This window comes from Aedes aegypti, chromosome 1, assembly GCF_002204515.2.
Source record: "Aedes aegypti strain LVP_AGWG chromosome 1, AaegL5.0 Primary Assembly, whole genome shotgun sequence".
In the NCBI taxonomy this organism is placed as follows: Eukaryota; Metazoa; Arthropoda; class Insecta; order Diptera; family Culicidae; genus Aedes; species Aedes aegypti.
The window spans coordinates 248168212-248190343 of NC_035107.1; the positions used below are offsets into that span (position 1 = coordinate 248168212).

The window sequence follows — 22132 nt, forward strand, 5'->3', positions numbered from 1 at the left end:
AAAGATCCTCGACTGGTGGGATTCGAACCCACGACCCTCAGCTTGGTCTTGCTGAATAGCTGCGCGTTTACCGCTACGGCTATCTGGGCCCCATTTCAAATACCATAGCGTCTGATTCGCGAAATGCCGATCCTAGTGACATCGTTTTCGTGTCCTTCAACGTGTATTTTTATTCAGTACATCTTCAACGACACATTTTTGTGTCGTTTTATCATTTACATCACAGTAATTTCCATTATTTTTAAGAGTGTATACCTGGCCAGAGAAACCTCGGGTATATCCATGCAGCCGGAGTTATTCCGGTGGGTCTAGATTATAGGCTGTTCTTCCGAGTTGTACTGTTTGAGTTTAAGTCGAGCCGATAAATGCGACTAACCATAGTTACAGTCGAACCGAGCAGGGCAAACATATTTTAGAAGTCACTCGTCGACCGACATAGAAATTCAGTCGAATGATAGCGAAGCGATAGCTCTCAAAAATTTCGACTGATATCTCTATTTGACTCGAGCGAAATTCATAGTTGACGGTGACTCCAGACAAGTAATCGATTCAAATAAAAATCAAGAAGTATATTATATTCACGTTAGCGGCTTCCAGGCTAGTACAGTTGTTAAAGTATCATTGATTAAGTAAATTTTGAAGTAGGGAACACTACTGAGAAGAAATTTTCTATTTCCGGTAGTTCCGAAGATTCTTTTTGTCCTATGTGTTAGTGACAATTTGATAGACAATGACTTCCACCGAACAAGAAAAGAAGTGTTGAACTTCAACTTATTATTCTCTAAAACGTATGGTGTTCATTTGAATTTCATTTTGAATTTTTCGTGACGAGACAATTCGGAGTTATGGTCCATTCGGGGAAATGGTATTCGAAGTAATGGATTATTCGGAGTACTTGACCATTCGGGGTATTGACTTTCGGGGTAATGGTATTCGGGGAAATGTTATAGGATCCATGTTGCTGGATTTGATTATAGGTTTAAACATTATTGTACGGGTAAGAACAGCCTTTGTATGAAAGAAGGGCAATTATCCTATGGTGCCCATTTATGACAAATATTACCATTTTTGGAGTGTACAAAAATAAATTTGATAATACAAATATGAATTTTGACATTGCATTTTGGTGATGTGCATTGGTACCAAATTGACCTATCATAAAAGGTGGCTCCTAATACCGGACACGATCTGGAAATGCCTCGAAGTCTGTAAATTTGTATATCATTGAACGATTTTACTCCATGAAAAGTTTTCCATTGCCAATTTAATGCATTTGCAACATTCAATTAATTTTAGTCTTACTTAGTAGTCTGCAAGTTGGTCATCAAAAAACCTCTTTTATAAATGATAAAAAAACATCACATTTTACGTATTGATCTGAATTTTCATTCTTCTTATTTTTATTGCATCTTTGATACCGTGATCGATGAAATTCATGAAAAATGAATGTATTTTGAGACACTGGTGCGAAAATTAAAAAAGTATCTTGTAAACAATCAAGCTGTCCGAAACTGGGGTATAGGTGCTATAGGTGCTGGTCCAAAATTGTAGTTTGACCATATTTCTTGAGATTGTTTAGTCCTAAAGTAAGTCTACAATTGGAAGCCTTTCGAAGAGATATGAGATTTAGAAAATTGATCTACATAATATATAAATAGACTAAACTATGCTTGCAATCAAATTGTTTGAACAAAATCCTACCCGTAAAATCCTCGATCTAATAAAAAATCTAGCCCAATCCACGAAATTGCTTACGAATGGGTCCAGGTCCACGGATTCGGTTGATCCTTAATCCATTTTGTTCGTTAAGGTTTCCGACGTGTTTATGTCTATAAAAATCTCGCGATATTCACAGAAGAAGTCGGAAAACCGCGTGTAAACGTCATTTTAAATGGATCAATCTATGGGTCACTGCACAAAAATCATCCTCTCTCTTTCATTCGACCGTGAATTTTGTAAACAACAAGGTCACTAAACGTCAAAATCCTAAGCAAAATCAAAACAGTGCAGAGCCCCATAGCGTTTTTTAACAGCCTAATTGATGGCAAGACAAAGTTTACTGGGACCACTAGTAATATACATTTTTTTTTTCAAATTATAGTAAAATTATTTCTGTAAATATTTGTTCAGGAGATTCGCTGTAACATGTAAAACTGCTTTTCAAATCAGAACATTAAATACTAGGACAAAAGTTAAAATCACGCCGGTCAACCAGTCAGCGGTTTTAGAAAGCCATCGATACCAAGAGATTTATTGGATACTGAACCGTTTGAATTCTTGAAAAGCAGTGATCAAACAAGATCACAAAAATGCGTACCCATAAGCTTGACTCATATTTTTAAATACAAATTGACCACTCCATCGTTAATGGCCATCCATTACGCTGATGCTTTTTTCTAAAAATTCCAAGGTCGGTAGTGGCCGCATTACAGCTGATTCCGGGAATTATCTGTTACTCGGAAATTGCCTACCACCAGGGGCAAAGAAGCACAGAACCCTTTTGATCCGACCAGACGAAGTGACCCACCGGAATATATCCAGCCAAATGAACATTCACGAGATATAGTGTCCACCCTTATAGCCCAATGTCACCCCAAACGACGGTACATCATATGTTCAAAAGTTTTTTTTTACGTTTATTGTTTTAATCATTCTTGAATATCTTTCCGGATTCCGGGAAATGGATTATTCCGGGAAATGTATTTTTGGGAAATTAATTCCGGGAAATGGTATAGAACTATAAACTTTTTGTCATAAGTGACTATCTCGGGGATGGGATTCGATCCCTAGTCCTCGGCGTGAGAGGCGCGTCTTCTAACCACTACATCAGGTCCCGCCCCAAATGTTTTGCCAAGTAGCCCAAGGGCAAGCATACAATGGGACATGAGATTTGAAATCGAAATTATACCACTATCAGGTATCAGAAAATGTGGCTCAGGCGGATGTTTGCGGATATCAAGTCCTGACTACTTAGACAGATGGCGATGTTTTCTTCGGCAAAGTTGTTCAATAGGTCAAGGTAGGTTATCACTTAATCTGTTGGATTTGAAAATTTGAATCTATGTGACGCCAGCGACCATGAAACTTCATTTTTGCGAATAACTCAGTATTCTGACTATCTAAATGTTGTTTTTGGCAAAGTTGCTCAGTAAATCATGGTCTGTCATTAATTTATCCAGGAGTTTTGAAATTTCACCACCACGTGGCGCGTACGACACGAATGCACTTCGGTGTAATGTGTCTCTAATAAATAATAATAATAATAACCACGTGGCGCTAGTGAGCATGCAACTTTTATGCCGCAGATATCTCAGGATCCTAACAACTTAGGATGATGGTGTCTTCGAAACAGTTGTTTAGTAGCTTAAGGGGTATCCTCATTTGAACCATGAAATTCGAAATTGTGCATCTAAGTTGCGCTACCCAAATAATCACTAACACGCTGATTCTCCTATTTGGGCTTATAGGGCTATTAAGGTACCGCGGGGCAAGTGGGAACTAAAAAAACGGTAGTTCAATCAAATGGTTCAATAAAATTTTCAAATGTCAATATTTTTCAAATCCAACAACACAATCACATTTTGGCAACATATTTGCTGGTGTGTGCATGAAACCGATCGAATAATTTCAAAATTGTGGAAACCTTGGAGGAAAGTTTTAGAATGAGCCATTTGACGCAGTTACCTCGTTAAACGGGGCAAGTGGGACACATACAGTTTCATGCGTCAATCCACATCAGTAAGTCAACCATTACAATAAAAGGATTGATACATCATATATTTTTAATTTCGAGTACATTTTTGATGTACATAAGGGATCAACCATAAAATACGTAACGCTTTAGGAAGAAAACGTTTATTCAATAGTATGTCACCTCACATTTAATATTAACTGAAAATACCTCAATAAAAGCGTAAAGAGGAATTAAACATGTTCAAAATATATCGTTTATAAGTTGTTAATTACAAATTAGCACATAAACCATCAATAATTGCCGAAATTATAAATATGTTTTGTTATTACTTATATGCATAGTAGAAAACCGCATAATAGGGTGGAATTGTTTTCCGTCACTACTAAATTTGGTAGAAATAACAAATAAAGTTCAAATGATCTTTCTCATGATGCATTTCAAATTTCATCTCTGTGTTTGTTCAATTTTAAAGTCGTATTCCAAAAATAAAAAATAAATAAAAAACATATAGAAGAATTACACATTTCTTCTCCCTCTTATGCAATTAAGTAATTTTAGATTTATCTTTTTTGATAAAAATCATTTGTTTGAATATTTTAGTGCTACTCTCTAGGAAAATGTATGAAACGTCTACGAAAAGATTTGATTCTGGTTTTTGTTTTGATAGTTCCCACTTACCCCGCGTACAAAGATATTTTGGGGTATGTTAGACCATCGAAAATTTAATATGAAATGAAAACAAAATACTGGTTTATCGTAAGCAGCTTGTAATAATAATTGAAGTTGTAGCTTTCTGATGGAAATTCGATTTATAACACATTTATGTTTTGCGAGTCAATGCAAGACGTGAAACGTGTCTCAAATTATCATGCAAGTTGAAAATGGCGCTGAATTGACAACTGTTACATGCACCCCATGGTAATAAAAATAGCAATATGTTTTGTACTTAATACATTCCTTGTCATTGTATCTTCAACTTTCTAGAAGAATACCCCCATGAAAAACTTTTCCTAAGTGAGCTATGACGAAAAGTCCCACTTACCCCAGATTCTCACTTGCCCCGGGGTACCTTATACGGCTAATTTAGGGCATGTCAAGTGTACAACAGCACTATATTAGCACGCAGGGCGAGATAGAGTGCTATTCGGTTAATTAGGTACTAAAATACTAATCTTGTGGCTCAAATAATAATAACCCTTGAGCTTCTGGACAACTTTGCCGAAGACGCCATGTTTCTAGGTGGTCAGGATCTCGAGATACTCATAAAACGAAAATTTCATGCTCATTAGCACCACCTGGTGGTAAAATTTCGAAGCTTTTGCTCAAATAAAGAAAACCCTGGAGCTACTGAACAACTTTGCCGAATATACCATCTCTCTAACTGGACAGGATCATGAGATATCAAAAAAACAAAAGTTTCATACTCACTAGCGGCATCTGGTGATAAATTGATCTTTATTTGAGCCATGACATATGGAATTTTATCACCAGATGCCGCTAGTGAGTATGAAACTTTTGTTTTTTGATATCTCATAATCCTGTCCAGTTAGAGAGATGGTCTTTGAGCTACTGAACAACTTTGAGTCATCATCCTTGGTAGTAACAATTCTGAGATATCCGCAAAACAGAAGTTTGATGCTCACTAGTGCCACCTCCCAGTAAACATACGATCGTATATGATGAGATATAAGCGTACAAATGTGGAGGCGATATACGTACATTTTGCATGCAGCCTTATGGTGTATGCACGTATATAGCCTCCACTTTTGTACTCTTAAGCGCTATCATATACGAGATTGTGTTTACTGGGCTGGAGCCAAAATTTTGAATCCAGTTTCTCAAATAATGATAACTCTTGAGCTACTGGACAACTTTGCCGAACACGCCATCTTTCTAAGGAAAGGTGCGCCTATTATGTCGCGCTAGATCTAAACTTTCATGGCCATTTCCCCTCCCCCTTGTCACGCTCTTTGTATAAGACCATTTGAAAATAGTAGTTTACGGAACAAGTTGCAGAATGATGATTTTTACAGGACGAGTCATAAATTTATCTTACGAGGCTTGCCGAGTAGGATAACTACGACGAGTGCTGTAAAAATCGAGTTCTGCAACGAGTTGCGTACAACATTTTTTGCAATTTCGTAGAAGACCACTTGAGGGTACCAGGAATTATATCGGATTGCCTTCATCATTAATTTACAATTTCTGAAAAATTGTTGTGTTATGATTCATAACGCAACTCAAAACAGTTGCTTATTGAGAAAGCGTTGCGTAATGGACCATTACAGCACTGGTTTCAGTTGCGTAATGACTATTCCCGCACTGCATACCTCAGTGCAGGAAAGTAGGCCGTTTCATGACAGATTGGCCTGATGAAAAACAGCCTATTACGATGAGAAATTGCAAAAAAAAATTAACGCTTTTCACGCTTAACTTGACCCTCTTTCCCCCTAGGGCGTGACATAAATTGTGGATGACCTCGAAGTGGCCAGGATACCGAGATATACGCAAAACAAATGTTTTATGCTCACTAACGCGTGGTGGCATGGTCTTAGCCGAGGACCCCATCTTTCTAAGTGGTCAAGATCCTGAGATATCCGTAAAATAAAAAAAAATCGTGCTAACTAGCGCTGCCTGGTGGAAAAACCTTGTATCTCTTGACTAGAATAATGATAGCCCATGAACTACTGAACAACTTCGCCAAACACGCCATCTTTCTAAGTGGTCAGGATCCTGAGTTAAAAATAAAAAAAAAAAACGCAAAACAAAAATTCTATGCTTACTAGCGCCACCTAGTGGTAAATTCCATATTTTAGCTCAACTAATGATAGCCCTTGAACATCTTTGTCGAAGACGCTATGTCTGTAATTGCTCAGGATCCTGAGATATACGCTAAACAAAACAAAATTTTCAGAAAATCCTTTCCAAAGATTTCCAGATTTAATCCTCTTTGTTATTAGGACTTCTTGGACTGGGGAAAAACCAAGTAAATCAGCGGGTCAAGCCTAGCGTGACAAGCATTACAAAAATTTTGGAGGACTCATACAAAAAACGTGACAAAGGGGGAGGAGGTGGTAAAAAAAGTTGAAATTTAGCGTGACATAATTTGTGTACCATCCCTAAGTGATACAGTAAAAAAAATCAGGATCACTCAGAGTTCCCGGCAAAACGCAGCAGTCTTCTTTCATTTCCATTTGGAAGGGAACATTGATTTCCCTTATGGAGTTCAAGATCTCCTGCTTAAATCCATGAAATTCGCGGAAATACTGACCACGATTGCCAGCATCCTTTGCTTCCTCACTTGAATCGATCAGCCTGGGATAGAGGCTGCCTTAAATAGCTGCTCGGAAAATTTGTGTAAAGCATCGAACTGATTACTCATTTCGACACATACGATTTTCAACGTTATCCATTACCCCCTGAATGAAAACGCGCATTCCGAAGAAAAACTTCATGAAAAACAGTTTTTTTAAACGAACATGAAAAAACCTCATAAATTTGACATGAAATAGCAAATAAGTTTTGATCCCATTCTGTAAGCCCATAGTACTCTGCAAATTTGTATAAGAGAAAGTCATTTGCATGGTCACTTACCGTTTCACTTCGTCCGCACTCTGCGCGATGAAGAATCCTTGCGTGTTGGCGTGTATTTTAGCACCACGTGGATTGATGGAGATTTTGCTGTCAGCACCTTCCTCGCCCTTGATCTCGATTGCCAGCAGCAGCAGTTTCAGTTTGGTGAAGCACAGCCTGATCGGATCGATTTTTGTTTGTTTTTGATCGCAACAATTAGAACCAGGGAACACGTGGGAAATTGGGAACAAGACACATCGAATTAGTGTTGTGGGTTTGAGATTGATTCGTGATTGTTTTTTGATTCGGACGTGGTAGGAAAGGAAACAGGAAGGATCAGGAAGATTAGGGACATAGTGTTAGACTGAGGACAATCGGTGTATATTCCAACTTTCCGAAAGGTACAGTAGTGCTTCTATGTGGATAGTCGTGGTTGAAAACTGTTGTACAATTATGTTTTTTTTAGGGGAGTGTCGTCGAATTCAACGAAGCAGTGCTGTACACCCATTCCAAGTGGATTATAACTCTTGCCGGTGGGCGGCATTCCTATCTTCCTCTACTGAGTAAAAGCTCTAGAATGTTGTTAATAGGTTTAGCTTAGTATTGGCCTGAACTAATATCTAGACTACGGTTGACTCGCGAAAACAGCTGTGCTTAGTCTGCCGAAGGAAACCGAACCCTGTGTTGAGTTCTGCTAGCTTGGTAACTTGATTCGAAAAAGGTGCAATATCTGGAACACGTTCTATTACTACGGTTTTAAGCATGTGTCAAGGGAGTGATATATCAACTCTTTTCTTTTAACAGTTGGATGCAGCTCACTTTCCGTATGTTTGTAGGATCAAGTGACGTTTCACATCAACAAGTAATGCAGGAAATGTGTACTTGAAATACTATGAACTGATTAGTTATTGATCACGATACAATGGCATTAATAAAAGTCATTGATTTTCAATCTCATCTGAGTGGTCGCAATTCATTGCAATGTAGATTCGATTCGATATCGATATTTTTCTGTATTATCCCCGAATGTCATGTCCTTGAACGTAGCATTACCACGAATTTTCTTGAAAAATGTAGAAGTTCAGTAGCCTGTATGACCAGTTCTTAATGACATGGTGGAATGCTCAAACGAACGGAAATCCTTCAAAAGAATAAGATCAGGTCATTTGACAGTTGATCGATCAGATCGGCCAGTTTTCTCCATGATAAGATTGGCAGATTACGTTTGGCCATTTCTATGTCCACATCTCTAGTAGTGATTCGTGATAGAATAAACTGTAGAATCGGGCCCTGCACCAGGTTTCTGGCTTCCAGGCACCACAAGCGGTAGCTGTTAAGGAGACGTGGCGGAGATTTTACGCTGGGCTTTGTTGAAATTCTGAAAAAAAATACCGGTCTAAAGCAGCTCTTTACGAGCGACTCGTACCGCTTTCAATACACTACCCCATCATCAGGCGTGCCATCCAGCATATTAGGACCAATGCCAGTGCGGTCTTAATTATGGTGTACTGGCTGAATATGTACTTGGACTAAATCACGGAACTTAGGGCAACAGAGATGACAGCCGTACTATTCTACTATCCTAGTAAGAATGGATGACACAGCTCCAGAACGGCGAGTGGGGTAATGATACGGCTGCTTCTGTCCCGGTAAAATCTTGGAAGGCCTCCAAACACGTTCAGAAGTCGGTGGAAGCAGAATCAGATGCAAATTCCTGAATAACGTCGATCCGGCACTGAACATGGTACCCCATAAGGGACCTTGACATCCCTAGCATGGCTTCACTTTTTGCATAGACATTGTCTATTAGACAACCTAGAGGGCAACTACTTATTACAGGTAGAGATAGCGGTTTGAAGACAGGAGATAACAACAACAACGCAGTGAACGTGGCGAAACCGTTCGCAAGAAGTGGTATACCGTTGTCACCACAAACGGTGACAGCATTACAAAAACCAGTCGCAATGGTTGCAACAGTAGCAACATAAGTAAGAACAATAACAGCTGTAGCAGCAACAGCAGAAGACGCAGAATAACAGAATCCACGGTACAGCGGGTTGAACGTAGTTCCACAAAATCCGAAGGTAGTAGTTGAGAAGTGCCTTGCGGAGGAACTCTACAATTACGTGGGCAATAAGAACAACGTTCACAAGAAGATAGAGCTCATGATCCTAAGGATCCGAAGGGCCCTCTCATCGGTGGTGAAAGACTGCAAAACGGCAGTGGTGAAAGTCGAATCAGCGGAGTACGCATTGGGGACGGCTAAAGCTGCTCTCGCTGTTACATCAGATAAGCGGACGAAAGAGAGGTCAGTGGAGTGGAAACAAAGACAGGCAGAACCTCACCGGAAGATGGATACCGCTCCAAGAGAGATGCGAGACAATGGAAGTATGAACGCCACTTCACGGGAGAGTGAATGGAGAAAAGTCGTTGGCAGAAGGGAGATACTAAATAGCCAGCAAAAGCGAAAATACAAAAAAGGTGCAGAAGAAGAAATCAAAGCCTCCACCTAGGCAGATGCCGCCGAAGAGGGACGCCGTACTCGTGAAGGCTAGCGATGCTAGTACGTCGTAGCGCTTCTCATGAGCGTCAGAGAAGACCCGATATTGAGGGATCTGTGCGAAAACGTGGTCAAAATCAAACGTACCCAAAAAGGAGAGATGTATTTTGCGTTGAAGGAGAATCCTACAATTGACAGTTTGGCTATTCAGAAACACATGGCTCGATCGCTGGAGGGACAGGCAGAAGTGAAGGCTTTACACCCAGAGATTCTACTTGTTTGTAAGGATCTGGACGAAATTACGTAAGAAGAAGAGCTGAGTGGTCACTTAAGTCTAAGTGTAACATAGGTGACGTGCAAATGGCGATCCAATTGAGGAGGGCGTATGGAGGCACACAGACAGCGATGATTCATCTGTCAGTGACCGCTGCGAACAAAGTATTGGGGGTAGGCAAAGTGTCGATTGCCTACAAGAAGCGATAAAAGGCCAATATTAATCTGGGTTATGATTCATCTGAACCACTGCAAATGAATGTAGTTGTTATGCACCTTCAAGGTGGACAGTGGAGCAGTTCAGCCAGATGGTGGATCGGCTAGCTGACTAGTTGATCGGAAGGAAGCCAATACTCATTGCAGGAAACAATGCAATGAAAGCTTCGTTAGCACATTTCGGAGAAACAAAAGGGAATATGAGGGGTACACCAAAAGCGACCATCAAGCGATTCGTTACCGCATCGGTCAACGGAACCCTGCGGCAACAATGGGAAAAATGACTAACGAGCGGAATTGAAAGACGAAAGCCTTTAACAAGGAATTATTTGTTAAGGAATTCCGTCAAAACTGGAGCCGAGGAACAGACGGCGACTAGCTAACTGGTGGAATGACATGCTCAGCACGCTTCGCACTACTTGTCTCAGAGCCATAATGCGGGCTCACAGAGCAGGGACGGAAATGGAGAGAACGGAGCGAAGGACGGCTTTTCGAGAAGCTATGACCGCACTCAAACGGAAGATTAAGCTAAGTAAATCCAATTGCTCCAAGGAATTGTGCTGCCGAGATGCAGAAACCAATCCGTGGGATAATGCGTATCGAGTCGTTAAAGCAAAAAAAAAGGGGCCCTTCGACGCCAGCTGATATGTGCCCAGACAAGCCGATGGTGATCGTGGAGGGTATCTTTCCGAAACTGATCCAACGTCCTGGCCAGCAACGCCGTACGGTGAAGACGCAGAAGCAATCACCGAGGACTGGCAAGTGTCTAACGTTGAGCTTGTAGAAGCGGCAAAATGGTTAAATCGAAAAAAGTCCCATGATACAGACGAAATACCGAACGTGGCCTGAAAGTCGCTATCCTGGCATATCCGAACATGCTCAGGAAGGTGTTGCAGAAGTGTATTTACGAGGATTATTGTCCACGAAGTCTCGTTTGGGCCCATTTGCCTGCTGGAGTCGCTCGGAAAACTCCTGGAAAGGATCATCCTTAACAGGCTGATGAAGTGTACTGAGAGAGTGAGCGCGGGTTGTCGCAACTGTAGTTTGGATTCCGCAGAGGAGTATCGACAACAGAAGCAATTTGAACAGTACTCGAGTGTGCTGAGAAAGTATCGGAGCAGAAACGAAGAGGAGATCTATACAATAGATGTGAAAAATGCAATCAACATCGCCAGCTGTGAGGCCATCGTCGCAGCACTGCACAGGTTGCAGGTCACCGACTATCTGTGCAATATCTTGAAGAGCTACGTCCAGAGCAGAATCTTGATGTACGAAATGAAGGGCAGAAGTCAAACCAAGCGACAGCGGGCGTCCATCAAGGTTCAATTCTCGGTCCAACTCTTTGGAACGGGGTGTATAATGGAGTCTTTCCACTGTGCCTACCCAGGAAGGTGAAAATTGTTGGTTTTCCGGATGATGTGTCACTAATGGCGATGGGCGAGACGCTAGAAGAGGTGGAGATGTCGGTGATGGAAACAAATGACGCCATCGTGGGCTCGAAGAACGGAGTCAAACTGCAAATAGCTCACCACAAAGCAGAGGTGCAGCTAGTCAACAACTACCAGGTGGTTCAGCAGATGGAGGTCTACGTCGGAAGGTATGTGATTGCACCGAAGCGCGTAGAGAAGCACCTGGGAATGCTAATGTGTCGTCATCGATACTGAGGTATGGAGTTCCTGCTTGGGGAAAGGCACTGGAAACAAAGCTGAGCAGAGCGTTTTGGCTGACGAGAGTGTGAGTTGCGAATGTGTATAGAGCGATATAAGTAGTCAGATGCTGTATACGTTTTAGCCAATATGATCCCCATTTGCATTACTTAGGCGACCGAGTGCTATCAACGAAGATACACCATAAACATACGTCAGAGTCGGTTCATTCCAATCCTGTCGACGTGGATGAATAGGAAGCATGGATAGGTGAACTTCTGCCTGATACAGTTCCTATCAGGTCATAGATGTTTCAGAAAATATCTCCATAAATTCGAGCAAGCAGAGCCGCCACACTGCCTAGATTTCTCAAACATCGAGTATTCACCACAACATGTATTTCTTCAATGCCGAAGAATTGTGAAAGTGCGGAACGAAAAGCTCGGAAGCAACATCGGTGATCTAAATCTAAAATCTCCGCCGGAATCACAGACCTCGGCATCTGCCCGGATAGTATAGGTTCGGATGATCTTCCGCCGCCCGGAAAATCCTTGTTGGAGTAGAATATATCCACCGCCAGAGACTATTCTGAGTAGTACGTAGCGTAGCACTGGCTTGAGTCTTCGGAGCGCCAGTGAACCGGAAGCCATCCTCCAACCGGAATTGTTGGATCGACTTCGGCACTCTACCGGCCAACAACGGACAACGGAGAGCTCTCCATCGAAGTAGGCTAGCTTCACCGTGGGGAACTACGTCGAGTAGTATCGATCACGATGAACCTCCGGCTTTGGGTCGTCGGAGCGCTTGCGTACCGGAAGACACTCCTCAACCGGAATCGCAAGACCGATCTCGTTATACGGTCGGTCCGTCCGAAGAGCATGATGAGCAGCGCAGTGGAGTTCCGGGGTCATCGGACTTGTAGCCCAAGCCAAGTAAAGGTGGCGCAATGCGGCATTCCCAATACGCGGAAGGTTTTACCACCAGGGACTATTTCAAGTAGCACGTACCTCGACTCACCGGGGAATCTTCCATTGTCGGAGAACTGTCCTCTGGAATACGCTAGCTCCGCCTTCGGGAATGGGTCAAGTAGTACCTATAGTGACGATCTTTTTCTTATCTGGGCGTCAGCTAACTAGAAGGCATTATTTATTTGCTTGGTGTTACATCAATTATTTTGAAAAAACCTCGTTAACGGTGTTACGCCAATTTACTCGGTTGATGGCCGTGTCCCTCCAACTTCGAATTTAGCCCACGCTCTCCAGATTTTATTGCACCTGATCAAGTCACCAACCGGATTCGACGCGAACACCATCTTTGCAGGGTTGTTGTCCGATAGTCTTGCAACTTGCCCTGCCCAACGCACCCTCCGACTTTCTCTACCTTCTGGATACAGGGTTCGTCTTAGAGCCTAGCAAGCTCGTGATTCATTCTCCGCCGCCACACACCGTTCTTCTGAACACCAAGTGCTTGTAGGTCCTTTTCCAGCATGGTCCATGCTTCATGTCAATAGAGGACCACCGGTCTTATTAGCGTTTTGTACATGCCTGAAGAGATTGGCCGCCTGTCTGCACCGGCGGATTGACAGAATATGGGATACGGAACCGCTACCGGAGGAGTGAAAACAAGGGGTTATATGCCTCATCTACAAGAAGGACGACAATCTGGAATGTGAAAACTATCGTGCGTGCGAATTAGAAGGCATCCTTTAACCGGAATTGCAGGATCGGCCTCGGTATCCAACCGTGGTAGACAGGCCGATAAATCAGGCCATATCGTCGTTATGGGTAGATTCACCGTCAGGGTCTAAACTGAGAAACTCGCTCCAACTTCACCTAGAATCGGTGAAGTATCCAAATAATATCCAAGTAGTATTACCGGCAAATGATAGTCGCTTCGTCTTTGAACCAGAAGCTATCATCCATCTAAAATCGCAAGACTGACTACGGTACTCTACTGACCAGCATCGAAGAAAAACTCAACGCGTATTAGTTTCGGGGGATATTTCTTGGTCGTTGAACTTTCCGTCGAAGAAGGCTAACTCCACAGCCGATCTAGAGCTTCATACCCAACAAGCACAGGAGAAACTAACAAAGAAGGTTGTGCAAAACTCTGGCTTGAAACCTGGCCCAAGAATATACAGTATTGGACAAAACATTTGCAACTTTTTCGATTTTCCATACAGAATGACCAACTTTGGTAAGCTATATCTCAGCTATTTATGGACCGATTTTAATGAAATTTTGGCAAACATCAGACATAACTTGAATTTTAACATATATTTTTGAGTGATTTTTACAATCACAAGGTCAAAAGCAGTAACGGTTTGACTAAAGTGATTTTTTGACGATTTTTTATAAATGAAATAACTAAACTTTTTGAAGGAATAGCTTCATGGTATCTTCAGCAAAGTTGTAGCTGTTAACGAGATGAACAATTTTGCTGAAAACAATTTGTTTGTGGAGTTTTTAGATTTTGAGATAAATTGTTTTGAATTTTTCGTCGAAAATTACACTTTAGTTGAACCGTTATAACTTATAAACTCGTGATTGGAAAAATTATACAAAAATACATATATGTTAAAATTCATGTTATATCTGATGTTCTGTGAAAATTTCATTCAAATCGGTCTATAAACAGCTGAGATCTAGCTTACCAAAGTTGGTCATTTTGTATGGAAAATCGAAAAAGTTGCAAATGTTTTGTCCAATACTGTAAACCTCACTCAGATGATCGTGGAAGTGTGGAAGGTTTTCAGCTTTCTCTAAAAGCTCTGGCGGAATAAAATAACGTAAAAGTCATCCCTGTCAGTTATTGATAATCATAACAATATTTTTATGAGGTCCAGTCATTTTGTCTGCTACGCTGATGATAGTACCAGATGGCGGTAGTATATAAACGTCAAAGGCGATTGATGACATGCAATATTTTCAATTTGTTTTGAACCTAATAAACTAAATATTTGCTGAAACATTGTATGTGTCTATATAAGCTTGAAATTAACCTGTTTCATAAAAACCATATCACAGCAATGAATGTTAAGAATGCTTATTATACGTGACCATATTTAACCATTTTTCACGTTGATTAGAACTCTGATCAACTTTTTTTTCTATTACCCGATACAAACGTTGGAAAGTGAAGCCGCATCCCGTATTGTGCAGCTGCTATTTACATGCAAACTAAGTACTAATCACGAGCAGCTAATAACACAGCAAAATCAAAGCATAAAGTTACAAGCAAATTCGAACGATTTTTAGATGGCTCAGTGCAGTTGGTGAAATATTATATCGAGTAGAATTTGGCTATGGTACAATTTACAGCTAAGTGTTGCTAGCTGCTGCCGCTAGAGTGTGTTGATCGTTCCATGGAACGGCCAAACACCTAAACCTTTATATGAGGGCAAGAAAATATTTCAAAAAAACACTACAAATTCCAGTCGAGCGGGTGATTGGCGCGCGATGAGTTGCTGCAGTCTAGTCTAGTTAGTAAACAGTAGGGAAAAATATGTCTGCTAAATCCATGAAATGAATGGACCCGTTTCGTTTCGAATGAGGGAAGCAAATTCTATACTACGGTAAAAAATGGGCAGTCCAGCAAAAAACGAGTCATTTAAAAAAGACATTCCAGTGGATTCCAAAACTGTAAGGTGATTAGATATTCAAAAATCAATCTTCAAGACAAATGCAATAGGTTATTGCTATGAGAGTAAACCAACACACAAGAGCAACAAGACTGTTATAATTTGAAGAGGAATGAGAATGAGAGAGTATATAGGCAAGAAAGGGAGGCAGATAAGGAAGGCTATTGGGATTGGTCGCAAAAGAGTCGCCTATTTGGCTTTTTTTAGGGGAAGGTTAGTACTGATAGGCAAAAACGGGGTTCTTACTCGCTGGCTTGTGGAAAAGTCATGCCGGTAAAAGAAGGTGACAAGGTTTCGGTATACATCTCACATCCGGTACCCTGCAGGTAATCATTTTGCCAGGCCTGCGTATCTGGCGACTGTAAGTAGGCGGTAGTAAAGAGAATCGATGAAATCAGGACACGAAAAGCGCATAATGAATGAAAAAGGATGAAAATTTAAAATAAATAAAGATATTAACAATAAAACTAAACGAAACAACATCAATGTCGATGAAACGGGGAACTGGGTAGAGTCGTCCAGTTTGCCACACTCCGTTGAACATAAGGTAATTTGATGACTCGATCGTAAACTCATGAAATACATAAAATTTCTTTAACATTTACACTTAAAACAAACAAAAACACACTTAAAACAACACATGAAATAGATCTGCGGAACTTAAAACTGCTCGATTGCTTACTTAAAACATTTCACAATGGGAATACCTGGATGACTAGATTTGACACCAACAAAAATAAATTAACTTTAACTACTTAAGCGCCCACTTACACTGAAAAAATAAGAATAATACGATTTTCCCGTCTACTGACTTTACATTTTACAATCAATTTCTTGCTAAGTTCAATGTTTGTTAAACTCATCGCTGATCAACCCTTTGCGTGTCACTGGAGGAACCAACGCACTTGTTCGGACTTGTCGTGCTGTTATCATTGTTCGTTTCTATGCGCCGTTCAAAGTTACACAGGCCATCTATTGCGAGTATGGACAATGGCAGAACGGAAAAAGGTGGAAAGCATGAAGTTCAGCATAGTTTTAGATTTTAATCATCCTTCGAGGCACACTGATAGCAATAGTTTGAAAGCAAATGAAGCATATACTTGGGGAAATATATCGATTTTGTTGTTGGCAAGCGGAACAAGCTGAAGAACTGAAGAAAATGTAGCTTCTTTGGGTATGTAAAAGTGAGGTTTTTGTTTGGAAAAGGGCATTGTAGGAATGATCATTCTTGATTCGGCTGTTTGATAGATTTGTGTTCTTCAATCGGGTTGGTTTCCCAATGAAAAAAGTTTATGCTGGTTGATGCGAAAATAGTTTTTGTTTGCGATAGGTACGTTGAATCATTTTGTTTTGTCAATAGTATGGATATGTATATTAATTTTTGAACAATAAAAGGTGTTGTTAATTTTTCAAATTTTGGAATCTATTTGGTCATGTAAAATGAAGATTTATTCAGCATAAGTCGTACATTTATCTAACGAGGCTTGCCGAGTTGGATAAATATGACGAGTGCTGAAAAAAAGTTTTGCCACGAGTTGCATGCAATATTTTTTTTTGCAATTCCCGAGACGAACCAGCCACGGGCTGAAAGTCTCGTAAATGAAACTAATAATATTTTTTTTGCAATTACGAAAATTGTTGCTATAGCTGATTATTTGTAGCAACATCGATCCTATTTTCACTCAGAATTCCTGACTGGAGTCGAATTCGGATCGTCAATCAGAAGCTAGCGGACGAAGTGAATTGAACAGTTCGATGAAGGCACTCAGATATTAATTTGCTAGCTCCCAAAAATGAACAGAAAGGTAGCACTTTTCAGTACTGTTTTTGTAGGTGGTAAAAGCAGGCCATTATATTGTTCTTTCTTTTGATAAAAAGTAGGCTGATATGTAACGGAATTGCAAAAATAACTATTTTATGGCCGGGTCATTTTTTTCAATTTTTTTTTTGTGTTTCCAGGTTACGGTCAAAGTTGTTTGATGCCCCTTGAATGATGGAGTAATGTAAATTATGTGAAAAATGCATGAAACCTAACTAACACCGAGATAACATTTTATATAAATCTAACTGTTAGGCTGACAACTTCATTTTTTTTTTTTTTTTTTTTGAGGCAGATGATCACCGTACATTGGTCCCCAAAGGGACACTCATAGCTGATCGAGCACTGATTCTTTTTGAATGAACAAATTCATTTTCATCCAGAAGAATATGAAGATTATGCCATGAATTATGAAGTGATTTTGACCTCTTCCGAATTCCAATAGGACACATTGAAATATTCTGGCAAACAATTTGGTTCAAAATTTTGCCGCTAGGTAGCGCTAGTGAGCATATAAAAATGAACTTCTATCTCATGATCCAGATAAGATAGAAAGTTCGAGTCTTCTAAAAATTTACTCAGGAGATCAAGGACATCTGTAAGCAGTTTGATTTGAATTTTTCCACTGATTGACCTGGGAGGGAGGAACCGATACAAAATTTCTGTACGTCAAAGTGAGCCGAGATTCTGCTCTCACGAAATGTCACTGTGAACAATAGACAAACATGATAAAATCGCGTAATGAACAAAACATATTTTCGCATTTCAACCAAGGTGACAAAAATCTAATGATAATCAATTCATACTTATTCAAAAGTTCTGCCACGAGAGCACCTTTTATTCTGATTGAATACTAAGTATTAAGTAACAGTTGCGTAATGAGAAAGCGTTGCGTAAAGACTCATTACAGCACTGGTTTCAGTTGCGTAATGACTATTCCCGCACTGCATACTTCAGTGCAGGAAAGTAGGCCGTTTTATGACAGATTGGCGTGATGAAAAACAGCCTATTACGATGAGAAATTGCAAAAAAGTCATTATGTAACTGATTTCAACGCCTTTTCATCACACAACTGTTTTTAATTGCAAAAAAAATCAGAAAATTCAAAATGATGATGAAGGCAACCCGATATGATTTCTGATAGCCTCAAGGGTTCTTTTGAGAAATTGCAAAAAATGTTTTGACAACAAGAATGACGATTTCTACAGCACGAGTCGCACAGCCTTGTTGGATAATTAAGACGAGTGCCGTAAACATCGAATTCTGCACCGTGTTGCGTACAATATTGTTTGCAATTTAGTTGTAGACTACTTGAGGGTATCAGGAGGCATTCACCATTATTTAGAGAATTTCTGAAAATGTCTGGGGGATTTATAACGCAGCTCAAAACAGTTTCATAATAAAAAAAATGTTCGGTAATAGTCATTACGCAACTGATTTCAGTTGCGTAATGAATATTATCACACTGCTTTATTCAGCGCAGGAAAGAAGGCCGTTTCATGACAGGTTGGCGTAATGAAAAACAGCCCAATACGATGAGAAATTGTAAAAAGTATTTGAGCCAGCCAAAGACAAACAGTTTAATTCGTTATTCTTCCACTGATTGGCGCCAGAGATCAGTTACTCTTATTTTGTTATTATTTTATAAATCGGCAGAATGGTATCTTCGGCAAAGTTGTAATAATGCTGTTATATAATGACCGGATTCTGAATTCAGAAATCTTCCACTAGGCTGTGTTTTTAATTATTTGAGCTGTTTTGTCAGCAGCTCTTGGTGGCATCACCACGCTCACGTTATATTACAATAAGCGTGGTTTCCAAACCAAAGATTTCTGAAAGTATATCCTTGTATTCCAATGTGGGATTGAAGTGTTTGTTCTTAAATTCCAATGTGTATCCTGGGATTTCAGTGTGGACCATGGGATTCCAGTGTAGATTCCGGGATTCCAGTGTGGATTCCGGAATTCCAGTGTGGATCCTGAGATTCCATTGTAAATCCTAGGTGCCAGTGTGGGTTCGGGGATTTTAGTGTGGATCCTGGGATTTTATTGTAGATTCTGGAATTCTAGTGTGGATCCTAAGATTCCAGTATGGACCATGGGATTCCGGTGTGGATCCTGGGATTCCAGTGTGGATCCTAAGACTCCAGTGTGTATCCTGAAATTCTAGTGTTGATACTGGTATCCCAGTGTGAATTCTGAGATAATCTGTAGATGTGAATCCTGGGATGCCAGTATAGGCTCTGGAATTCTAGTCGGGATCCTGTGATTCCAGTGTGAATTTCGGGATTTCAGAATGGATGATGTGTTTAAAGTGTAACACTTTTGAATCTAGTATGCACCTTGGGACTCCAGAGTGGATCATGATATTTCAGTGTGGATCCTGGAATTTCAATGTGAAGTGTGGTATCAAATTGTGGATCCTTCGAGTTCGTTGCAGATCCTGGAGATCCAGTGTGGATTCTGCGATCTATATTGTACATTTTAGTGTGGATCATGGGATTCTAATTTGGATCTTGGGATTCCAATGTGTGCATTTTGTAATTTCAGTACGAATGCTTAGATTGCATCGTGGATCCTGGAATTCCAGGGTGGTTCTTGAAATTCCAAGGTCAATCCTTGTTTTTCACTGTGTAGTTTTTTTATTTCATTGTGGATCTTGGGATTCCAGTGTGGAAGTGCAACATAGATCCCTGGATTCCAATGTGAATACTGATTTTCTAATATTGATTTTGCGATTCAAGTGTTGATTCTCAGATTCCAGTAGATATCCTGGGATTCTAGTATTGATCTTGGGATTCTAGTGTGAATCCTGTGTAGATCTTTTGATTCCAATGCGGATTATATGATTCCCGTATGGATTCTGTTAGTACAGTGGTAATGGTAAAATAGGAATCCTGGGATTCAAGTGTACACCCAGTGCTTCCAGTGAAAAATCTGTGGAACCTGTGGAAACTATGTGGAAATACTGTGTATATATTGTACGAATACTGTGGATATACAATTTGAATCATTTGGAAATACCGCGATAATTCTGGTACTCTTGTGAGAATCCATTGGAAATCCTTTGGAAATTCTGAGGGAATCCTTTTTGAGTTCAGTGAGAATTCTGTGAGAATTCCTAAGGGAAATTCAATAAAAAATGCTTGTGCATTTTTGTTAGGATTCTGTGGAAGCTGCAGGAGTCTTTTAGAAATAGTGTGGAAATACATTGGAATTCCAGTGGGAACCTTGTAGTATCTTGTGACGATGCTGTGGGAATCATTTGGGAGTTATGTTGAAGTTTGGTGCAAGTGTCGAAAGAATACTTCGGAAATACTGACCCGGCGAAATCCTGTAAGATTTATTTAGGAATCGTTTAGATTTCCTGAAGGAATCTCATACACATATCACTCGTACACGAATCACGTTAAAATTCTATAAGTCTTGTGTGAATCTTACTGGAATTTTGTGCGAAACTGTAAGGCATTCTGGGGGAATGATGTGGGAATAGTGTAGAAATAAGGAAATTGGTGGTAAAATGAACACTCTAAGCTATTTTTATATTTTCTTGCTTATGAAGCTGTCAGATTTATTCTAAACTGCTCAGAATTAAAGAAGGATGTTTATGTCAAATAAAAATTTGAAATATTATGATGAAAATAGAATTTTAAACATTATTATATTATTGGAAATTTCTTTCCACAGAGTCAATGTTGCAAACATGTCGTCACATGTAACGGGAGAAATATGAACAGATGCTGGGGTTAAAATGAACACTATTCAAATTGAACGGGTTGCGGTATGATTACCGGAATCTGATACATGATAAATGAAGATCTCACTAATATTCCGTAATCGATGAGAAGTTCATCCACGGCCATTTGCATGTCAAAGAAACCTTAAATTCCACGAGTGAAAATTTAAATCATAGGAGAAAACGAAAAGACGTACTTTGTTTTCGTTCACGTTTCCAGATTTTGAAAGTTTTAGATCTCCCTAGAGTTGTCGAAATAGTTTCGTAGAATGAGAATTGAGGATGGTGCTATTGGATTTCATTGGATTGTTCCCTACTGAGGGAATCATGTGAGAATTCTTCTGGAATCTCGTGAGACTCCCGGAAAATCCGTTTGATTTCTATGAGAATCCTGTAAAAAATCCAAATTCTGTGGGAATCTTATGTGAGATATTCTTTTACCTACAATAATTTACTAAAACAATCAACTCTTTTGCATTTTTCAAATACTGTGTGCACATGGGACACGAAATTGTAAAAATAGATTTCTGATTAAATGGTGGGTTTTGCCTTCTCTTATCATATTGCGATACTCCAGAAAGAATCAAGTGATTATTATGAATGTGATATAATTCGCACGTTAATGGGTTAAGTATGACGAAATGCTTTAAACCTTATAGCTTTACATGTGCATTATATTCCCATAAATGTTCGATTTAAAACATCTGATGGGATTCATTCCCTTCTAGAAACTATCTTCTTAACATAAGCTAACAAATTTCATAACTGTTCAGATCTCGTTATTGTTCACCTCGGATTAGGTTCGCTGGAAACCTTTAAAACTGTATACAAAAAAATATTTGCAGGAATGTACTGTAAAAAAATGCTTCAAATGGAAATCAACAGTTTTCCATATTTTTTATTAATCCCAATCCACGTGTCGCAAAAACAATCTGTCTGTCATTCGAAATAACCGATAAAATTGTCAACAATTGGCGAGGAACTGAAAATGGTAGCTTGAATAGAAACGAAACTGAAATGCAAACATTCAAAGTGA

At 39.8% G+C, this 22132-nt stretch overlaps 1 protein-coding gene across 50 annotated transcripts in view; it reads right to left on the reverse strand.

The window, feature by feature from the left end:
- LOC5578934 (calcium-activated potassium channel slowpoke) overlaps positions 1–22132 on the reverse strand; it is a 226985-nt gene that overhangs the window by 52413 nt on the left and 152440 nt on the right. For 32 of the 50 annotated variants that reach the window (XM_021837453.1, XM_021837454.1, XM_021837461.1 and 29 more), the window contains 2 exons: positions 15789–15901; positions 7289–7444 (listed from right to left, as the gene is read on the reverse strand). In XM_021837453.1, the coding sequence (XP_021693145.1) occupies positions 7289–7444; positions 15789–15901 (269 nt within the window). The remainder of the gene's footprint in view (positions 1–7288; positions 7445–15788; positions 15902–22132) is intronic. The other 18 variants (XM_021837496.1, XM_021837463.1, XM_021837501.1 and 15 more) reach the window with 1 other exon arrangement.